Source organism: Artibeus jamaicensis, unplaced genomic scaffold (assembly GCF_021234435.1).
Source record: "Artibeus jamaicensis isolate MK-2021 breed Jamaican fruit bat unplaced genomic scaffold, CSHL_Jam_final contig_60, whole genome shotgun sequence".
In the NCBI taxonomy this organism is placed as follows: Eukaryota; Metazoa; Chordata; class Mammalia; order Chiroptera; family Phyllostomidae; genus Artibeus; species Artibeus jamaicensis.
Window position 1 is genome coordinate 7,028,818 of NW_026521900.1, and position 22,706 is coordinate 7,051,523.

Genomic DNA, 22,706 nt, shown 5'->3' on the forward strand with positions numbered 1-22,706 from the left:
AATATACAAAGAACTTACACGACTCCACTCTAGGAAGACATCGAACCCAATTAAAAAATGGGAAAAGGACTTGAACAGACACTTCTCTAAAGAGGACATACAGAATATCCAGAGACACATGAAGAGATGCTCAATATCATTAGCTATCAGAGAGATGCAAATTAAAACCACAATAAGATACCACTTTACACCAGTCAGGATGGCTATAATAGACAAAGCAACAAACAACAAATGTTGGAGAGGGTGTGGGGAAAAGGGGTCCTTAGTTCACTGTTGGTAGGATTGCAGACTGGTACAACCATTATGGAAAACAGTATGGAATTTTCTCAGAAAAATAAAAATTGACCTGCCTTTTGACCCAGCAATTCCACTGCTGGGATTATACCCCAAGAATCCTAAAACATCAATTTCAAAGAACCTATGCATCACAATGTTCATAGCAGCACAATTTACAATAGTCAAGAGTTGGAAGCAACCTAGGTGCCCATCAGTAAACGAATGGATCAAAAAATTGTGTGGATTGAGCACGGGCCTGCAAACCAGACAATCGCGGTTCGATTCCCAGTCAGGGCACATGCCAGGGTTGCAGGCAGGTTCCCTGCAGGCCAGTTCCCAGCAGGGGACACACGAAAAGCAACCATACATTGATGTTTCTCTCCATCTCTCCTTCCCTTCCCCTCTAAAGATAAATAAATAAAATCTTTTAAAAAAAATTGTGGTACATATACACCATGGAATTCTATGCAGCAGAGAGAAAGAAGGAGCTACTACCTTTTGCAACAACATGGATGGAACTGGAAAGCATTATGCTGAGTGAAATAGGCCAGGCATTGAAGGACAAATACCATATGATCTCACCTTTGACAGGAAGCTAAACAATAAAACAAACAAGCAAACAGAATAAAAACAAAGACGCTGAAATAGAGAACAAGTGGGCAGCGACCAGAGGGGAGAGGGAAGGGAACTTAAGGGGAAAAAAGAGGGAGGGATTTTGAGGAACAAGTATGAAAGACACAGAGATGAGGACTGGGGGGGGGGGAATGGGAGGGAGGGGGGAGACCGGGGCGGGGGGGGGATGGGAGAAATAGATTAAAAAAAATGTACTTGAAAAGTAACTAAATAAAATTTATATTAAAAAAAATATGAAGGTGGTTAGAATAGTAATTTATTTAAAAAAGTAAAACCAACATGTTTAAAAATAAAGGGATATGAATCCAGAGGATAAAAAATGATTATACAAATAGCCAGAAATCTGCCACAGTGTATTATTACACGAATTGGCTGCACTTTCCTTATATACATACTTGTTACCAAAGCTATGTCTCAAATCTTAAATCCAAAAGTAAGCTAGACATGAGAGAAGACAGACTGTAAGATTTAATTTATATGAAGTTCAAAACAGGCAAAACTAATCTATGGTAATGGAAGTAAGAGCAATGGCAGAGGGGTGAATGAAAGTGGGCATAAGGGAAATTTCTGAGGTGGTAGAGGTATTCTATATGTTATTTGGGGTGCTGGTGCATACATTTGTCAAAACTCATGGAACTGTATGCTTAAAATGGCCACATTTCATCAGGTATAAATAACCTCTATAAAGTTGATTTGAAAAATTAAAATAAGGTTTACCTCAATAAAGTTGATTAAAATAAAAACTCAATAAAATCCTAAAGAAATAACAGTTATTCTGTATCCTGATTGTGGTGGTTGTTAAAATAAATCTATACATGTGATAACATTTCATAGAACTATAAACTGAGGAGGAAATGCATGCATCTAAAAACTAGTAAAATTCAAATAAGGTCTTCAAGTTTAGAATTATACTATTATCAATTCCCTGGCTTTGATAATGTACTATGGTTACATACTATGTCATCATTGGGGAGAGGTAGGAAAAGAGTACACAGGAACTGCCTTAGACCATTTTTGTAATTTCTTATAAGTCTAAATTATTTCAAAAACATTTTTTAAAAATTACACAGATTATTTTTTCAGTGTTTGTACTATCACCCACCATCAAAGGAATGATCTTACTATAGAGAAGAATCCTGCCAAAGCAAAATTGAAGGAGGCAAATAATTTTTAAGTGTTTCCAATAAAGTTGCAGGTGCTCCAAATTTAGGAAGGAAAGTACATAAACATTACTTTGTGTATTAAAAATTCAGAAAAAATATAAATCAGTCTAAACTATAAGTCAGTAAATCAAATAACAACTATTAGTTCCTAATTTGTGAATTACAATGTTACAAATAAATATTTTATGTCCAAAAAAATAATCAGTGTTTTTTGGACAAAGAGGACAACCACATGAAGAGCCTGCCTAGCAAGAGGAGAGTCACATGCTGGCCAAGGAGAGAGGCTTTAAGAGAAATCAACCCTGCTAGCACCTTGATCTTGGACTTCCAACCTCTAGAACAGTGAGAAAATAAATTTCTGTGGTTTAAGGCACCCACAGAACTAGCAAACTAGGCAGTCCTAACAAACTATTATAATATATTAAATTATAATTTATATAACATAACATTCACCTCTTATAAGTATACAGTTCAACTTTTCATGAATTTATACAGTTGTGTAGCCATGACCATAATCCAGTTTAGAACCTTTCCATCATCCCCTAAAAGTTCCCTATCTCACTGATCTCACTGCTAGCCCCAGGCAACTACTAATCTGCTTTCTCTGATGTATTTGCCTTTTCTAGGACTTCAGATAGATGGAGTCATACAATATAAAGTCTTCTTTGCCTGCGTTCTTTCATTTAGTATGCTTTTGAGGTTCATCCATGTTGTAATACATATCATAGTTTCTTTTCAATGCTGAATATTTCCATTACATGGCTATACCACATTTTTTTTATCCATTCATCAGTTGATGGTCACTAGGGGTTTTCCCTATTTTGCACTACTATGAATAATGATGCTATGAAGTTTTATGTGAACATATATTTTAATTTTTCTTAGAAAATACATAGGAATGGAATTAGTGATTCATGTGGTAAATATTATATATTTAACTATTTAAGAAACTGCTGAACTGTCTTCCAAAATAGCAGTATCATTTTACATTTCTACCAAAAATGTATGAAAATCCCAGACCTCCACATCTTTGCCAACACTTAGCATTTGTCGGTCTTTTTAAATTATAAAAATTCTAATTGGCCTCTAGTGGTATCTATTCAAGTTTACACTCAAAAAGACAATTTTAACTTTGGACTAATGTTAGGCTTGTGGGCAAGGTCTTTAAATTTTACCTAATAACTAACTCTAGGTTTTAGGAAAGAGGGAAAGGAAAACTCTATCTTCCTTAATAAGACTCATTTGTGAATCTCATTCTTCTTACTCCAAAAACACTTATTCTGAATTTGGGGACTTTTAAAAAATTTCAAAGTATAATAAAAAGACATACTGTATGATGAAATTGGAAACTTTAACATAAATTTAAATAATGTAATTTTGTGTTTTACTCAGTGATAAAAGCAGAATACATAGTTTGAAATTTGGGGCATGACATGTTTGATTTCAGGCAAACTTTTTGATTTCTTCAGAACTAAGTAGCTGAAGATTTCTGTAGTTGTGATGTAAAACATGCAATTTAAACTGCAATACATTGCAATTACATTGGGTTACAATTATACATCTTGGCATCTTTTCCTTAAATATATTTAATTGATTATGATATTACAGATGTCTCATTTTTTCTCCCCTTTACACCCTCCACATTCCACCCCCCTCCTGCCAGCATTTCCCCCACCCCCACGTAGCTCATGTCCTTGGGTCATACATATAAGTTATTTGGCTTTTCCATTTCCCATACTAATCTTAACCTCCCCCTGTCTATTTTCCACCTACCAATTATGCTTCTTATTCCCTGTACTTTTCCTCCCATTCTTTCCCCTTCCCCTCCCCACTCATAAACCTTGATGTGATCTCCATTTCTGTGATTCTGTTCCTGTTCTAATTGTTTGCTTAGTTTGTTTTTGTTTTTAGGTTCTGTTGTTGATAGTTGTGAGTTTGTTGTCATTTTACTGTTCATACTTTTTTATCTTCTTTTTCTTAGATAAGTCCCTTTAACATTTCATATAACAAGGGCTTGTGATGATAAACACTTTTAACTTGACCTTATCTGAAAAATACTTTATCTGCCCTTCCATTCTAATGAAAGCTTTGCTGGATAGAGTAATCTTGAATGCAGGTCCTTGCCTTTCATGACTTGGAATACTTCTTTCCAGCCCCTTTTTGCCTGTAAGGTCTCTTTTGAGAAATCGGCTGATAGCCTTATGGGAACTCCTTTACAGATAACTGTCTCCTTTTCTCTTCCTGCTTTTAAGATTCTTTCCTTATCTTTTAATCTTGAATAATTTAATTATGTCTTGGTGTGTCCTTCCTTGGGTCCAACTTCTCTGAGCTTCCTGGACTTGCATGTCTATTTCCTTCACCATATTGGGGAAGTTTTCCTTCATTATTTTTTTTCAAGTAAGTTTTCAATTTCTTGCTCTCCCTCTTCTTCTAGCTTCAGTGATCCAGATGCTGGAATTAAAGTTGTCCCACAGGTACTTAAGGCTTGCCTCATTTTTTAAAAATTCCTGTTTCTTCATTCTGTCCTGGTTGGATGTTTATTTCTTCCTTCTGTTCCAAATTGTTGATATGAGTCCAGGTTTACTTTCCTTCATTTTTGGTAGCCTGTATATTTTTCTTTATTTTACTTTGCATAGCCTTCACTTCTTCCTCTATTTTGCAACCATACTCAATCATTTTTGTGAGCACCCTGATTACCAATGTTTTGAACTCTGCATCCAATAGGTTGGCTATCTCCCCTTTGCTTAGTTCTTTTTCTGGAGTGTTGATCTGTTCTTTCATTTGGGCTATATTTCTTTGTCTCAGAACATCTGTTATGTTCTAAGGGGTAGAGCCTTAGGTATTTGCCAGAAGGGAAACCCACTTTGCTGTGCTATGGCACTGCATGTAGGGAAGGGCTAGAGATGGAACAATACCACTTGCTAGGCTCTTACCCCACTTTCAGTCACTTCCCCCACTACTCACAAGTGAATTGTGCCTTTCTGGTGCTGATTCCTGTGTGGGTGGGTTTGTGTACGTTCTAGGACCCCATGGGTGCCTCCAACGGGCTCTCCTGTGAGATTGGGAGTTTCTCCTGCTGTCACAACCCCCACAAGTCTTTTCAGCCAGAGGTTTTGAGACTTTATTTTCCCATGCTGGAACCCTGAGTTGCACAGTCTGTCTTGTTCTACTTGGTGTCTTTTATGAAGTGATTCTAATAGGATTCAGATAATCTGAAAATTACATAAACTTATGGGAAAAATTTCATTTGAAATTTTGGGTATGGTTTAAAGGTACAATATATGACTCATCTTCGTTATTTTTTTAAATTTTAATTGTATTTTATATACTCTGATTATATTTTATAACTTTCCTAATTGGGTGTAGGCCAAACTTCAAGAATCCGTGTTTATGATTTTTTCTTTGGTAGTTATATGAAATTCTAACATATTTTATTGCTCCTTGACCCCACACCCCAGTAGGAAAATTAAACATTTTGCTGGTATTGGGTTAGAAATAGAAAAGCAGCCCCTGAAATTCACGAGCCAGCCCTGCACTATCATTTAGCTTTGGTGTTGCTACAAGATAAGCTGGAAGCCACAGCAAAGACTTTGCGTTCTCCTGTTGAATATGAACACTTTCATAGAACATCAATCTCAGACAGTCTGAGATCACAAAGGATCAACACAAAAACAAGACTAACCCATAACCATGTCTCAACACAGAGAGAACATGAAAATTGTTTAAGCCACAAAATGTCAAATATCCCCCTCTAGCTCATAGGAGAGACAGCTGCTTCTCTCACACTTATAGCTGTGGCCTCACTCTAGTCTACTCTAAGTGACATTTATTGATACACAATCAGAGAAGCATCCCCACTTCTTAATAGAAACCAATCCAGAGAAAGGTCCCACTTCTGTAAGCCCTCTCCAAAACTACCTAACACAAACCCAAATCCTACAGTAAGTCTTTTCTAATATGTGCTCACTTAGAGATCCTGTGGTTACTAAGCTTGTGTGTTTTCCCTCACTGCATGAATAATAAACCAACTTGTTCAATTTAAAAAACTCAAGGTGATCTAAGAGATCAAGTTATATTTTAAAAATATATTTTTATATTGTTCAAAGCATAAAATTCACATAGTGCCTCATAAATATTCGGCTCACCACAAACCCAATGCTGATGAATGCAAAGTTATTAGAATTCTAATTCTGTGGTCAGTAGGCTTGATTATAATCATTATGTCCACAATAGATGGAAAAAATAAAATAACATTTTTAAATGTATGCATACCCCATAGGACCAACCTTTATCCTGCCACTTACTATAATAGGGTCATTTGCAAACTAGGAAACAAATTAGGCTAAATAGGAGCCATTGACAAATTAAAAGAAATGAGAGTATAATTGTAGAGTGAGTGTAAATGGTACTTAACATTTAAATAAAAGTCACGTAAAAACATTCAGTCATTTGAAATTTTCCAACTCGTCTGACTCTTTATAATAGCAGCTAATGATAGACCATATACAATAGCCACAACAGTATATCATGAACTAACAAATGCCAAATTTAAATTAATAATGAAGCAATAGGTGCCTAGTGTAATTAGAAAGAGCCTCAGGCCAAAAGATCCAGGGTCTAGACTCAGCTGTATGATGAACAAGCTGAATTTGCTTTTAGTCACAGACTAAATGTCATAAAGTAAAACTAAAGTCTTAGAGATCTACTGTTAGTGGTAAAATGTCACTAGAGACCAGCTAGCCAAACCCCACACAATAGTCAAAAAATAAAGGTTAGAGAGGTAAAGTGACTAAGCCACAATCACATTTAGTTATTTATATAAAATGAATAAAGAAAACCTCATTTAAAATTATCAGAATCAGAGGAACCTAATGAACAAAACAAATAAGCAAAATAGAAACAAGGCATGGAAATAAGGAATAGACTGACAGCAAACAGTGCGATGGGGAAAGGGGACTAAGGGTAGAAAGAAGGGGAAGGTGCCCATCAAAGAATACATATGAATGACCAATGGACATGGACAATGGGGTGGGGACTGACTGGGAGAGCAGGGGATAGGATGGGCAGAGGAGGGCAAAGGGGGAAAAACGGGGGTGACTGTAATAAAACATGAATAAAATATTTTAAAAATTATAAAAATTATCAGAATCGGGAATCCCTGAAGGGAGAATTCTCACATACTGCCACCCACTGCCCTCTGCAGACTCCAGCAGGAAGAAGCATACTTTGTACTCTCAATAGGAAGAGACTTTACTACTCCAGCAGGAGGAAGAAAGATTTTCTCCCTGCCCTGCAATAATAGAGCCAACGCGAAATGCCACAACTCAGCCAATGAGAAGCTATTACTACCCTGAACTGTCACTGTCCTTCAATGGACTTTTGCTCATAACCTCCCCTCCCAACTTCTTTCTTTTTCTATATAAAGTACCACACACCTCCTTTGTTCTCTATACTTACATATGGTTTGTCATAGTTTGCATGTCTGTCTCAAAATGCAATTCTTCTGTCATTCCTGAATAAACTCACTTTTACTGGTAAAATAACTGACTATTGTATTTTTAAAGTTAACATTACATGGTAGTTCCAGTGCCTTCAACACGAAACCTCAGAACCCTGGCCCCTGCCCCACTTCTTATAAATGATTCCTCACTTATAGAATGAGAACAATCATCCAGATTTGCTTCTTCCTTATAGAGGTCCTGGGGTGATTACTACAACTAACTGGTGTGAGTGAATAGGTGCTTCTTTATATTTAAATGAATTCAATAAAAGAAATAGTCTTTGGATGTGGCTGTATTATCAGGTAAAAATGTTTTGCTGTTTGTATAAATCCTCCCAATGCCAGGAGTTTTAAGCGAGTACAACTGTGTTTCTCAATGGGAACAGTACTAGCATTTTAGGTAGAACATACTCTCCAGTGTGCAGTTGCCCTTTCCACATGTTAGGGTGTAAAATTATAGTTGGCCCCCAGCTACTCAATAGTAACAGCATCTCCCAATCAGGGCTGGCCCTGAGGCAAGGTGATTTAAAACATAAAAATTAATGCAAAAAAATCCATGATGCCAAGTGTTAAATATAGATGGAATCAGTATTACTGATTTTCCTGTTGCCTCAGCCTCTAGTATAGCTAAGCATGGCAGTTACTGATCCTGTCCTTATTTTAAATGTTGGCATTTTGTTCATCATGAATTTTTTGCATTAATTTTTATTTTTAATATATTTCATTAAAATAAAAATTAACTATTATCTAGTTTGATTACTGAGTTTTGAGGCACCCCTTAAATTTTGCACCCAAGACAAGTGCCTCGCTTACCTCACTTAAGTCCAGTACTTCTTCCAGTCATTGTGACAACCCAAAACACCTCCACACATTTCCAAAGGCCTCCCTGAATACAGAATCTCTGAAATAGGGGCTGATTTTTCTCATATAAAAAGGAGTCCAGAGAGAGAGACTCTGAATGGCCTAAAAATGATAGGTCTAAGATGGCAGCAGGGCCCTAGATCCTCTTTATATCTGCAGCACTTACAAGGTGGCTGCTGTGCCCTAAGGAATTATGCCCTAGTTCCAGACAGAAACACAAAGGTAGGGTGAAGGGCAGGAAAACATATGAGCTGAGCCTGACTCTTTTAACTAAAAAAGTAACTTCCACCCTGGCTGGTATAGCTCAGTGGATTGAGTGCGGGCCTGCGAACCAGGCAATCACGGTTTGATTCCCAGTCAGAGCACATGCCTGGGTTGCAGGCCAGTTCCCTGCAGGCCAGTTCCCAGCAGGGGACGCACGAATGGCAACCATACATTGATGTTTATCCTCCTCTCTCCTTCCCTTCCCCTCTAAAGATAAATAAATAAAAATCTTAAAAAAAAAAAACTTTCCTGGGAGCCATACCTAATAAACCTTAACTCTTATATCATTGGCCAGAATTGAGTCACATGGCTGGTCCTAGCTGCAAGGAGCCTGTGGAAGTGAACACTTTTAAGTGATTACATCTCCAACCTGAATAAAACTAATGTTCTCTCCATGAGAATGAGGTGGGGTGGGAGAATAAAAGATAAACTGCTAGAAATGTCTGACATGGGAGCCATATAGGATAATAAACACTGGCTCTTTTTCGTGACTGCAAATAGCCTCTTTTCTGCTTGTAATTTTATGGTAAGCCTGAGCACAGCATTTTGATGGTCACTTGTATAATTATGGAATAAAACAGAATAATTTCTTAGGCTAGGCTCCACAGAAGCAGAGCCTGAAACAGGGATTTAGGTGCATGTGCTTTGTTATGGACATACTCATAGGAGAAACCTAGAAAGGAATGAGGGGAGCAGTCAAGGGAAGAGAAATGAGCAAAGCAAGGATGCATTCCCATGTGAAGTTTTGCAATAGTCAGACACACAAGGCCTATGAGCCTACATCAGAATAAAGAGGTACTCACCTTGAAGAAGCTCAGATTTTTACCCTTGACAAATCAATCAACCTGCTACCAACTCTTGTGGTAATGGGGCCTGTGTTACCCCCCACCCCCAGCTTCTCTGGGCAATGCAATGCGCATTGGTCAAGAGCAGATTGCAAATATAAATTGTTTCCCAAAGCACTTGCTTCAGTTGAGGGGATGGGTACTTCACTCTTAATGTGGATCTGGATGGGCACCAAGAGCATCTACAAACATTAATTTGGATATACTCTCCAAGGAACTGCCTTTATTTCTACTTTCTATTGTTTGAGACTGTATCACTAGATGTACTGCTATGATTAAAAGCTATTGGAAAAACTGGCAATGAGTTAAAAATGTCTCATTTTTAAGAAAAATTATTAACAGGTATTGACTTGTTTTGTTGCATCACAAATATAGAAAGTGTTTTATAGGTATTAACTGGGATTTAGTCTGTAGTTCACATTCTCATCACAGCATGTAAATATTTCATAGTCTTAGTGTCTCATTTTAAGCTAAATGAATATTTAATTGAAGTTGACCAACGAAATAACTAAAAGAATTATGTTGCATTTAGTTAGGCTTGAAATGATCAAGCTCTTCATTTTCTCAAGTAGTTGGAAGCTAAAATCATTCCAACCTCATTAAATATTCTACATAATTTTATAAGTGATTAAAGGGCTGCAACATAAGCTTGAAAGGCACATGTTACATATTGAGAGAAATAAAATGAACTTTCAACTTTAAATTCAAGACAATAGTTTAATATTTTGTGGCCTACAACATTACTTATTCCGTACTGAATTCGTTTTTACCTATTGTAAATAACTGTCTTTTTAACACAAGAACTAAAAGTACAATCTTTTCTTTGGCCCTGGAAAATTATATATTCTAGAACGATGATGTACAAACACCTATAAGATTGACATTAACAGGAAAACATCGATGACCCATCCCAGTACATCAGGCCACAAGTTTTTCTGAACTCTGGGCCTAGCAATGAGTCAGATATGGGAAATAATTTCTAAAAAAGATACAGATAGAAAACTATTGGTTCATGTTCAAAGTAGAGATGATTCTACTTCGGAAAGAAGCTTCCCTACAGTCTGTTAGATCTCCATACATGTCAGAACTGACTTTCAAAAAGATATGTGCTCTAAGCTATGGAACTTAACGCTGATGACATGGGACATGTCACTTGTACCAAATTTGAACACATTTTAATTGAAATCAAAGCATTGCTAATCAATCCATGTTAAACCTGCTAGGAGTTCTGGCCAAGATGGAGGTGGAGGTAGAAATGCTTTGCTTCCTCACACAACCAAAAGAAGAATAACAACCAACTTAAAACCAATAAATAACCAGAAGTGACAGAAAATCAAACTGCATGGAACTCTGACAACCAAGGAATTAAAGAAACATTCACCCAGACTGGTAGGAGGGGTAGAGACAGGCAGCTGAAAGGAGAGGATGGATGCGCGGCAAGGCAGCAGACTATGTGGGCAAGGCAGGGCTGGATGAACAAGAAACTGAAGACTCAAAGCTAGCTGTAAAATACTACAGGGGTTGCGAGGCCAGGAGAAACTCCCAGTGTCACAGAAGGGTTCATGGGAGAGTGAGGGTACAGCAGAGCAAGTGTGTGCCATTGTTCCATCTCTTACCCCTCCCCCACATACAGCACCACAACGCAGCAAAGAAGGTTGCCCCACCCTGGCAAATACTTACGGCTCCAACCCCTTACAATGTAACAGGTGCACCAAGACAAAGAAATACAGCCTAAATGAAAGAACAGATCAAAACTCCAGAAAAAGAGCTAAGCAACGAGGAGATAAACAACCTATCTGATGCAGAGTTCAAAACACAGGTAATCAGGATGCTCACAGAACTGATTGAGCTTGGTCACAAAATGAAGGAACAAATGAAGGTTACCCAAAGTGAAATAAAGCAAAATATACAGGGAAGCAACAGTGAAGGAAAGGAAACCAGGGCTCAAATCAACAATTTGGAACAAAAAGAAGAAATAAATATCCAACTGGAACAGAATGAAAAAAAAATACAAGAACTCAAAAAAAAATGAGGAGAGGCTTAGGAATCTCCAGGACAACTTTAAATGCTCTAACATCTGAATCATATGGGTGCCAGAAGGAGAAAAACAAGAGCAAGAAACTGAAAACTTATTTGAACAAATAATGAAGGAAAACTTCCCTAATCTGGTGAAGGAAATAGACTTCTAGGAAGTCCATAGAGCCCCAAAGAAGTTGGACCCAAGGAGGAACATACCAAGGCACATCATCATTAAATCATGCAAGATTAAAGATAGAGAATCTTAAAAACAGCAAGAGGAAAGGAGAAAGCTGCCTACAAAGGAGTGCCTGTAAGGCTATCAACTGATTTCTCAAAAGAAACCTTGCAGGCAAGAAAGGGCTAGAAAGAAGTACTTGAAGTCATGAAAGGCAAAGACCTACATACAAGACTGCTCTATCCAGCAAAGTTTTCATTTAGAATGGAAGAGCAGATAAAGTGCTTCCCAGATAAGGTCAAGTTAAAGGAATTCATCATCACCAAGTCATTATTATATGAAATGTTAAAGGGACTTATCTAAGGAATAGAAGACCAAAAACTATGAATAGTAAAATGACAACAAACTCACAACTATCAACAACTAAACGTAAAAAAAAAAAAAAACTAAGCAAACAATTAGAACAGGAACAGAAACAAAGAAGTGGAGATCACATGAAGGGTTTTCAGTGGGGAGGGGGAGGGTAAGAATGGGGAGGGGAAGGTACAGAGAATAAGAAGCATAATTGGTAGGCATAAAATAGATGGGGAGAGGTTAAGAATAGTATAGAAAACAGAGAAGCCAAAGAACTTATATGTACAACCCATGGACTTGGATTAAGTTGGTGGGGGAATGCTAGAAGGTACAGAGTGGTACAGGACAGAGGGTGGATAAAGGGGAGAAAGAAATTAGGAAAATTGTAATAGCATAACCAATACGATATACTTTATTTTTTTTAAGATTTTATTTATTTATCTTTAGAGGGGAAGGGAAGGAGAGAGGGAGAGAAACATCAATGTATGGTTGCCTTTCGTGCATCCCCTGCTGGGAACTGGCCTTCAGGGAACCGGCCTGTAACCCTGGCATGTGCCCTGACTGGGAATCGAACCACAATTGTCTGGTTCGCAGGCCTGCGCTCAATCCACTGAGCTACACCAACCAGGGCCCAATACAATATACTTTAAAAAGCTGCTAAAAGTACCACCTGATAAACAGTATATAAAAGTTTGAATTCTTTATCTAATTACCTAAATTACATTTTAATTATAGGATGTAAATAATCTAAGAATAGTCTTTGTTTTGGAGAACAGAACATGGGGCAGAGATACAATGTTGTTGATAAACACAGCAATGAGTATTAATTGGTCATCTTGGGTTTTTTCTTTTTGATCTTAGTTCCTTTTTAAGATATTCAAATGGATTGCCTTTGTCAACTTTCAATATGCCAGAATATATGTGTGTGTTATGTGTATAATCATACACATTAAGAAGTACAGGCACTTCTCTGATAATGGCACCTCTTTCCTTCACTTGTACAATTCTTGGCATGACACCGTCTGGTCCTCAGGGAGGGGAACCATAACTGGTATGGAGAAAAGGAGAGAAAGTATCTTTCTGTTGCTATGTAATGAGGCATTGAGAATCAAACAAAACTATTTAGTTAATAGCAACTGAATAAACAAAAGTGATGGCCTATAGAACAGCTTATCCCATCCAGGGGAGAAGATGAGAGAAAGTTTGATAAAATATCATATGATTTCACTTATATGTGGAATCTAAAGAAACAATATTAATGAACAACAGAAACAGACTCATAGATATAGAGAGTAGACTGATGGTTGCCAGAGGGGAGGGGGTTGGGGAAATGGGTGAAAAAGGTGAAGGGATTGAGAGGTACAGATTGATAGTCATACAATAGTCACCAGGGTATAAAGTACAGCATAGGAAATATAGTCAATAATACTGTAATAACTATTCATAACACCAGGTGGGTAGATGAAATATCAAGAAAAACATTTTTTAATATATATGATTGTCTAACCACTATGCTATACACATGAAACTAATACAAAATAATATTGAATGTAAACTATAATTTTAAAATAATTAATTATTAAAATAAAAGTTAATAAGCACTAGCCAAGAAAGGTGAACATTTGGCATCCTACAACCAATGTGCCTGATCAGAAACAGAAACAGGGATACCTTTTCTTTGTTTGGCATACCTTTGCTCCATAATTTGTTTTTTCAGAAAAACTAGCCTTAACATTTACACTGGGCTCCTATTTTCTCAAATCTACTTAACATTTAGTAGATGTAACATTTTAAGATTGCATTTTTCCCAATGGCATGTGACTTACCTGCTTATCAAAAGCTACCCAGGATGGTACTCCACTTCCCATTTCTTTAGGAAACACACTGTATTTAGGCTTCGACCTTTCCCTGAGAGGCAGTTCACCTATTCCAGGTTTACCTTCAGCCACCAGCATTCTGTGGAACTTATCCTTTCCCACCTGTGAACACAAAAGATAACATAAAATGGCCAAACTTGCTCTTTAAGACTTTTCTTACTTGTTTTAAAAGGTAAGCACACTTCCCATCATTTATTTTTCCCATTACAAAATGCATATTAGAGTGGGAAATAATTATAATCAATCTTTCTCCATAAAGTTGTGTCATATTTTAAATTCAATTCATTTTAACAAATTTGAAACTTTGGAAAGCAATAAGAATAAGCCCAATGCTCCATGCTATTTAAAACATTAAAAAATATCTATTACCACAAGTGAACATTTAGAACATTAGCTTGCTAATTGGCATATTCCACTTATTTGCAAAGAACAAAAACAAGGGGGGAAAAATTCCTCTACTTCAGAGTAAAAAATGTAAGTTTCCAACAGAAATCAAATATTATTTTCACCAAAACAGAGAACAAAAACTTTTGCTCATTAAACTATATATAACAGGAAATTCCACAGAGCTGACATTCTCCTCCTAATTGCAGAACCTTACCCTCCCTCTTCCTCACTCTTCTCCCGTCTTTTCTGGGGATCTGGGCAGAGAGGTAAAAGCCTGGAAAATGCTACCAAGGGCTGGCAAATTATGTTGGCCAACACCAACTCACATGTAGTGTTAGAAGGAAAGTAAAGCAGAAGAATCCTTCTGAGTTATGACAATACCTAGCAAAATGAAAGGTATATGCCCTACAGACTAGGAAGTTCACCCCTAAACATCTTTTGTGTTGTGCAAAAGGTGCTATTTATCAGATAATTTGTTATAGCAGTGTTTGTGTGAGTAAAAATTAGGAACCATCTCAATATCCATCAATAACAGAAAAGATACCTCAATTATCTTCTCTTTATAAAATAGAATATTAACATAGAGGTCTAAATCACATATATCCATAGGGATAAATCTCAAAATATTTCAAGTAAAATAAATAGGTAGTAGAAGGGCACATTAAATTTGATAATTCTGCATCTGTAAAGTCTGAAAATATTTTAAAATACAGTATTATTTATGGATAATATAAGCACAGAAATGATAACTAGCAAATTCAAGATAACATAATATATACAGTATGTGATACAATAAATATCATATGAGGTCTATCTGGAAAAAGTCCAATGATTGTTAATATATCAAGAATGGTTTGTGTGACACTGATGTCAACTGGCAGCCAAGGAGAGTAGACTGGAATGTGCATGCATGAACAATGATGATTTCACTGTACTAGTCAGTGGGAGCAGTAGACTCCATTGAGTGACCATGTGTACTGTATGGCCTTCACATTCAAAATGACTGAGTTGAGAAAAAATATGCATCAAATTTTACATTAAGCTTGAACATTCCTCCACAGAAACTATTCAGATAATTCAGAAGGCCATAGCTATGGGCAACTGGTGATTGGCAGCTTCATCATGACAACATGCCTGCTTGTGTACCACATCTTCTGGCAGTTCTTTTGGCAAAACATCAAATAACCCAGGTGACTCAGCCCCACTACAGCCCAGATTTAGTGTCCTGCAACTCTTGACTTCCCAAAACTAAAATCACCTTTGAAAGGGAAGAGATTTCAGAAGACAAGCAACCCAATTAAAAAATGGACAAAGGACTTGAACAGACACTTCTCCAAGGAAGATATACAGAGGATCCAGGGACACCTGAAAAGATATTCAGTATTGCTAGCTATCAAAAAGATGCAAATTAAAACCACAATGAGATACCACTTTACACAGAGAATAAGTAGCATAAATGGTAGGCGCAAAATAGACAGGGGGAGGTTAAGGTTAGTATAGGAAATGGAGAAGCCAAAGAACTTATATGTATAACCCATGGACATGAACTAGAGGAGGAGAATGCAGGTGGGTGGGGTGTGTGCAGGGCAGAGGAGAATAAAAGGGGAAAATGGGACAACTGTAATAACATAATCAATAAAATATATTTTTAAAAAATGAAAAAAGAAATCCAATTTAAAAATGGACAGAGGATCTGAGTAGACATTTTTTCCAAAGAAGACATTATAAATAGCTGACATACATATAAAAAGATGTTCAGCATCACTAATTATCAGGGAAATGCAAATTAAAACCACAAGGAGATACCACCTCACACCAGTTAGAATGGCTGTTATAAAAAAAATAACAAGCATTGGCAAGGATGTGAAAGAAAGGAATCCTCATACACTGTTGGTGGGTATGTAAACTGGTATGGCCACTACAGAAAACAGTATGGAGGTTCCCCAGAAAACTAAAAATGGAACTACCATATAATCCAGCAATTCCACTTCTGGGTATTTATCTGAAAATGACAATACTAATTTGAAAAATACATGCTTCTGCCCCTTCATGTTAAAATCGCAGCATTATTTACAATAGCCAAGATATGGAAACAACCTACGTGTCCACCAATTGTTGAATAGATAAAGAAATGTGGTATATATAATAAAGTATCATTCAGTCATAAAAAGAATGAAATCTTGCAATTTGCAAAATCATAGGTGGACCTTGTGGGCATTATGTTAGGTAAAATAACAATATCATATGATCTCATTTATATGTAGAATCTGATAAAAAAAAAAAACCTCACAGATATACAGAACAGATTCTTGGTTACAAGAGGTGGAGGGTTGGGGTGATGGACAAAATGAGTAAAAAGGGGTCAAAGGTACAAATTTCCCACTATAAAATAAATAAATTGTGTAATGTAATGTACAGCATGGTGACTATAGTTAATAATACTGTACTGCATATTTGAAATATTAAGGAAGTAAATCTTTTTAAAGATTTTATTTATTTCCTTTTAGAGATGGGAAGGGAGGGCAAAAGAGAGGGAGAGAAACAGCAGTGTGCAAGACATAGATGGATCTGTTGCCTCTCTCATACCCCCAACCAGGGACCTGGCCCACAACCCAGGCATGGGCCCTCACCAGGAATCGAACCACTGACCTTTCAGTTCTCAGGCCAGCACTCAGTCCACTGAGCCACACCAGCCAGGGCTAATGGTGTAAATCTTAAAAGTTCTCATCACAAGAAAAAATTCTTGTAACTATGTACAGTGACAGATGTTTAAGTAGACTTATTGTGGTGATCATTTTGCAATGCATACAAATATTGAATCATTACATTGTATACCTGCAACTAACATAATGTTATATGTCAATTATACCCCAATAAGAATAAAAATAAATTACTCAATATTAAAAAGGAAAGAAAAGACCTTGTTTCCTCTTATAGTGAAGGTAGCCTAAAATAATGGGGAAGGGTCTGTGCAGCCCTGCCCAGGGGAGCCAAGCCACAGCAGCTGCCCTGAGCAGATAAACAGCCCAGCTAGAAGGCTGTGGGAGGAAAGCTAGAGGCAGTGGTTAGGATGGTGAGCTGCAGCCTGACACTGTCCCTTAGAGAATCCATAACTACCACCTCAACCAGCCCCCCACACTCCCTCACACTCACAACCACACACAGAGGCAGACACACACACACGGGTTACCACAAGTCAGTCCCAATCACCACAGCAAAGCAAAAAGTGAGTTGGTTACAATGAATGTTGGAATAACATAGAATTTTATAAGAATGTTTTAATCAACAAAACAAACAAGCCAGGAAAATATAACCAGAGACACTGAAATAAAGAACAAACTGATAGTAACCAAAGGCGGGGAAATAGAGGGAAAAAGAAGAGGAAGGGTAGTCAAGGAACATTTATAAAGGACCCATGGACAAAGCCAAAAGGGGCTAAGATTTAGGGTGGGAGGTGGGGTTGGCTGGGGCAGGGGAAAGTGGTGGGGGAAAAGGGAGACAACTGTACTTGAACAACAATTACAAAATCAATGTTCACTCCCTCCTTGGAAGCAAGTAATGTGCAGAAATCACAAACTTACCTCAGGTCAAACCAGTAAATGTTTCTTAAGCATTTACTATGTTTCTAGCTTTGTGCCAGATATACTAGTTAAAATAAGCATGGTGACTATAAAGAAGTCTCCATGCTTATTGTGTCCTTGCCTTAAATGACATGCTTATTTCAGTCCTTGCCTTAAAGAAAAACCTATACCCTTGTTGATGATGCAAGATTTAGATATATAAAACAACTAGCAAACTAAAAGCCAGTATAACTACCATGTTTGATCACTTACAGTGAGCTAGACTCTTTACCTAGGAATTTATATACATTATCTAATTTCACCATCACAAAACTAGTGATAGGTGCTATTATTGACATGTTACCAATAAGGAAACCAAGGCAAAGAGAGGTAGACTACCACCCCCACAATTACACAGTAATGAGTAGACCCTTGCATCTGAACTAAGTTCACATGACCCTAAACTCTGGTAAGTTTATTCATCCAGAGCTGTCTACTGCCAGCTGGGGTAGTTGTGTTGAGGTGCTATGGGTAATTGGATACTGTCTTGGGCCTGGAGGAATGGGATGAATTAGACAGGAGAGGAGAGGCAAGGATGTTCTGGAAAGGATTATAAGTGATGCACAGCACCTGAGCTGACAGTACCTAGTATGAGGGGCAAGGCTAATAAAAAAGACAAGCTCAAGTTTGGAAGGAGGATGAGATAGAGCAAAATATGTAAGGAGATTTAGATTATGGAAAGCCTCACATTTAAATACCACATACATCTAAAACTCTTCTTGAGTGAGGATAAAATATAGTGAAAGAGTATCTGGGGTGGCGGTGTTCTAAATGGACTGAAAACTATTTTATTTATTTATTTTTTAAAAGATTGTATTTATTTATTTTAGGGGGGGGAGGGAAAGAGAAAGAGGGCAGAAGGGAAAGAGAAAGAGAGGGAAAGAAACATCAAGGTGTGGTTGCCTCTTATGTGCCCCTACTGGGGACCAGGCCTGCAACCCAAGCATGTGCTCTGACTGGGAATCAAACTGGCAACCCTTTGGTTCACAGCCCATGCTCAATCCACTGAGCTACAGAAGCCAGGGCTGGAAACTGTTTTATAATCATCAGACTGGTAAGAATTAGAGAGCTAGAAAACATAAACTGTTGGAGAGAATATGTGGAAACAGGCACCCTTGTGCTTTGTTGATGGGTCAGTTAACTATCATTCTGGGTAGCAATGTGGTATTACTTGGCAAAATTAAGGATGGTATTCCCTATGATTCAAAAATCTCACCCCTGAATATATACCTCAGAGATATTTTCATGGTAGAGAATAAATGAATATGTATGAGTATGTGTCACAGTATTTTGTATAAGTCGGAGGCAACCTAGACATCTGTGTTGATGGAATACATAAGAAAATATAGGTTAATGGATAAGTACACTATGGTGAGTGTTAACTTCACCTTACTGCTAAGAAGCAACAAACTAGTTGTGTTAACACAGGCTGCCATAACAAAATTCCATAGACTGGATGGCTTACACAACAAGAATTTATCTTTCACAGTTCTGGAGATTTGAATGTCCAAGATCAAGGTGCCAGTCAATTTGGTTGGCCAATGAGGGCTCTCTTTATGGTTTTCAAACTGTCAACTTCTCAATATGTCCCCATATAACAGAGAGAGAGAGAGAGCGAGCTAGCATGAGCACTGTTTGGTGTCTCTTTTTAATGAGAGTACTAATTTCATCATGAGGGCCCCACCCTCATGACCTCATCTAAAACCTAATTACCTCCCAAGGCCCCTTGTCCAAATATTATCACACTGGGAGTTAGGGCTCCAACATAAATTTCAGGGGGACACAATTCATTCTACCGCATCAGATGTGCATATAGCAACACAGACAGATCCTTAAAACATACTGTTGGGTGAAAAAAATGATATCTATCACATACAATATTACTTATCAATATTATTTATATATTATTAAAAAACAGACAAACTACATATTTTACAAGGACAATACAGATTAAAGAATGTATATCAAAGACAGTTGTAAAAAAAAAACAGTTGTATGGTAACCTACATAAAATGGAGAGGGAGTGATATGAGGGATCAGGAATGATGAGAAATAAAAATACATAAAACAAGAGATAGACCTTGCACAGATTAATGATGATATTGTGCCAGAAATGGAGGAATATCTCCATTTCTCACACAATTAAATATCTCACATAGACAAAGACAGCAGTATGGTGTAGGGTTGGGGGAGGGGGCAAATGGGGGATAAACGGGGACAGAAACAGACTTTGCTGTGGGTGATGGGTGCTTGATGCAGTGTGCAGGTGATGTTTTGTTGAGTTGCACACTTGAAACCTGTATTGTTTTGCAAATCAATGTCACCCCTATAAATTCAATAAATAAAAAATAATAAAATAAATAAAAATAACAGATTAGAATGAGAGGTGAAAGGTAGGCAGACTAGGCAAGCTACTAGTGCAGTTAAGCAGGTACAAGGTGAAAAGGGCCTGCACCAGGATAAAGACAATGGGGATGGAAAGGAAGGGACAACATCCTTTAAAACAGGGACTCTCAAAGTATCTTTGAGGAAGGGCAAGTTTGATCATTTTCCCAAATCATTTCAGACTAATACTTTTGTATTATGCAATAAAATTAATTACAAGAAATTGAAGTGAAAACAGACATAAAAACTTACAAGCCTACTGATCATACTCTTGGATATCATGACAATATTAAATTGCTTTATAAGGTTCTAAAGACTCCCCATGTCACAAACTCATATCACATTTGGAGTAGCACTGCTATAGTGGACATCAGGCAATGAAACCAACATCTGTGATTGAGGATGTTAAGAAAGAATGAGTAATGGGAGTTGATTTGAAAGTTTCATGTCAACCTCATTTCTACTTAGAAAGTGTGTGAGGGAGGAAGAGGAAAAACAGTAAAGAGGATGAAGTACTTCCATCACTTGGTTCCTGAAACTAGAACATGGTTCTAGTAGCACAGGCTGAGTTTCTGATTTCTGAAGTTTTTAAAGAAGACTAAAACAGTGGATTGAGCCTGAAGCACCCTCAGCAGGGCTAGTCCTTCCTTTCTGGTCACCACCACAGCAGCTAGGGGAAGAAAAGGGACTGGAAGGAGCAAAGGGCTAATGAGGAGTTCCCAGCCCACCCATACACATATACAACTTCTAAGAACTCTTGGCAGCATATTTTTGTTCAACAAGTGACAATGAGGAAGAATAACATATAATAGGGCTTTTTTTATTTTAAATATAAGATTCACCAGTGCTGTGAAATTAGAAAGAAATCAAAATATATAAAATTCAGAAGGTAGTTCAAGAGTTCCTGCTAAATAGATGAGCAATTTATCTGTCCAAAGAGTATTACCTAGATACTTGTGAAATATTCCAATTTTTTTGCTAAATAAAAAATTAGCCAGAGGACTTCTGGCCAAGACGGAGGCATAGGTGGAAACATTGTGCCTCCTCACACAACCAAGTTTAAAGACAACAAAGTCTGAGTAACAAAAACACAGCCAAAACACAGAAAATTTAACTCTATAGAAGTCCAACAGCAATGAACCATTCAGCCAGATGGGTAAGAGGGGTGGAGTCAGCAGTGGAGCAAGGCTCAGGACCAACCCAGGAGTGCAAGCTGCGTTTGGTGGATCCCAGGTCTGGGATGGCACTGGGCAGACCCAGTGAGGGCGCAGGGCGGGTGGCTGACTGCTGTCACATATTCACGTGCAGATAAACCAAGCAAAGGAGAAAACAGTAAGACAGACCGCTCAGGCTAGGGCCCCAGCAATAGGAATTAGAGCCTGAAAGCACCAGTTGGAAAGACTTTCTGGGTCAAGGTGCCAGGAGAGGATCCCAGGCTCAAAGGGAGTTCGTTGGAGAGACACATAGGGTCCTGGAGGGTGCACAAGCCAACATACCCAGGAACCAGCACCAGAAGGGCCCAATTTGCTTGTGGGAAGTGGCAGAAGGGACAGAAATCTGAGAGAGAGCGGAACAAATGCCATTGCCCCTCTCTGACCCCACCCCCACATACAGCGTCACAACCCAGCCACCTGGGTTGCCCCACCCTGGTGAACACCTAAGGCTCCGCCCCCCATACATAACAGGTGCGAACAGACCAAAACATTATGGCTCAAGAACAGCTCAAAGCCCCAGAGCTAATAAATCTAAGCGACCAAGAGATAGCCAACCTTTCAGATGCACAGTTCAAAACAATGGTGATCAGGTTGCTCACAGAACTGGTTGATTTTAGTCACAAATTAGAGGAACAAATGAGGCTAAACTAATTGAAATGAAGGGAAATGCACAGGAAACCAATAGTAATGGGAAGGAAACTGGGACTCAAATCAATGGAGTGGACCAGAAGGAAATAAAAAATGAGCAAACAGAAAAGAATGAAGAAACAAGAATTCAAAAAAATGAGGAGAGGCTTAGGAACCTCCAGAACATCTTTAAACGTCCCAACATCCAAATTATAGGGGTACCAGAAGGGGAAAAGGAACAGACAGAAGTGGAAAACTTATTTGAACAAATAATAAAGGAGAACTTCCCCAATCTGGCAAAGGAAATAGACTTCCAGGAAATCCAGGAAGCTCGGAGAGTCCCCAAAGAAGCTGGACCCAAGAATGAACATACCAAGGCACATCATAATTATATTAGCAAAGATTAAAATGAAGGAGAGAATCCTAGAAGCAGCAAGAGATATGGAGACAGTCACCTACAAAGAAGTTTCCATCAGACTGTCAGCTGATTTCTCAAAAGTGACCTT

The 22,706-nt window shown here is 37.8% G+C and overlaps 1 protein-coding gene across 2 annotated transcripts in view; it reads right to left on the reverse strand.

Annotated features, from left to right (window-relative positions):
- EFHC2 (EF-hand domain containing 2) overlaps window positions 1-22,706 on the reverse strand; it is a 248,066-nt gene that overhangs the window by 208,079 nt on the left and 17,281 nt on the right. For both annotated transcript variants that reach the window (XM_037168130.2, XM_037168129.2), the window contains exon 2: window positions 13,917-14,069. In XM_037168130.2, the coding sequence (XP_037024025.2) occupies window positions 13,917-14,069 (153 nt within the window). The remainder of the gene's footprint in view (window positions 1-13,916; window positions 14,070-22,706) is intronic.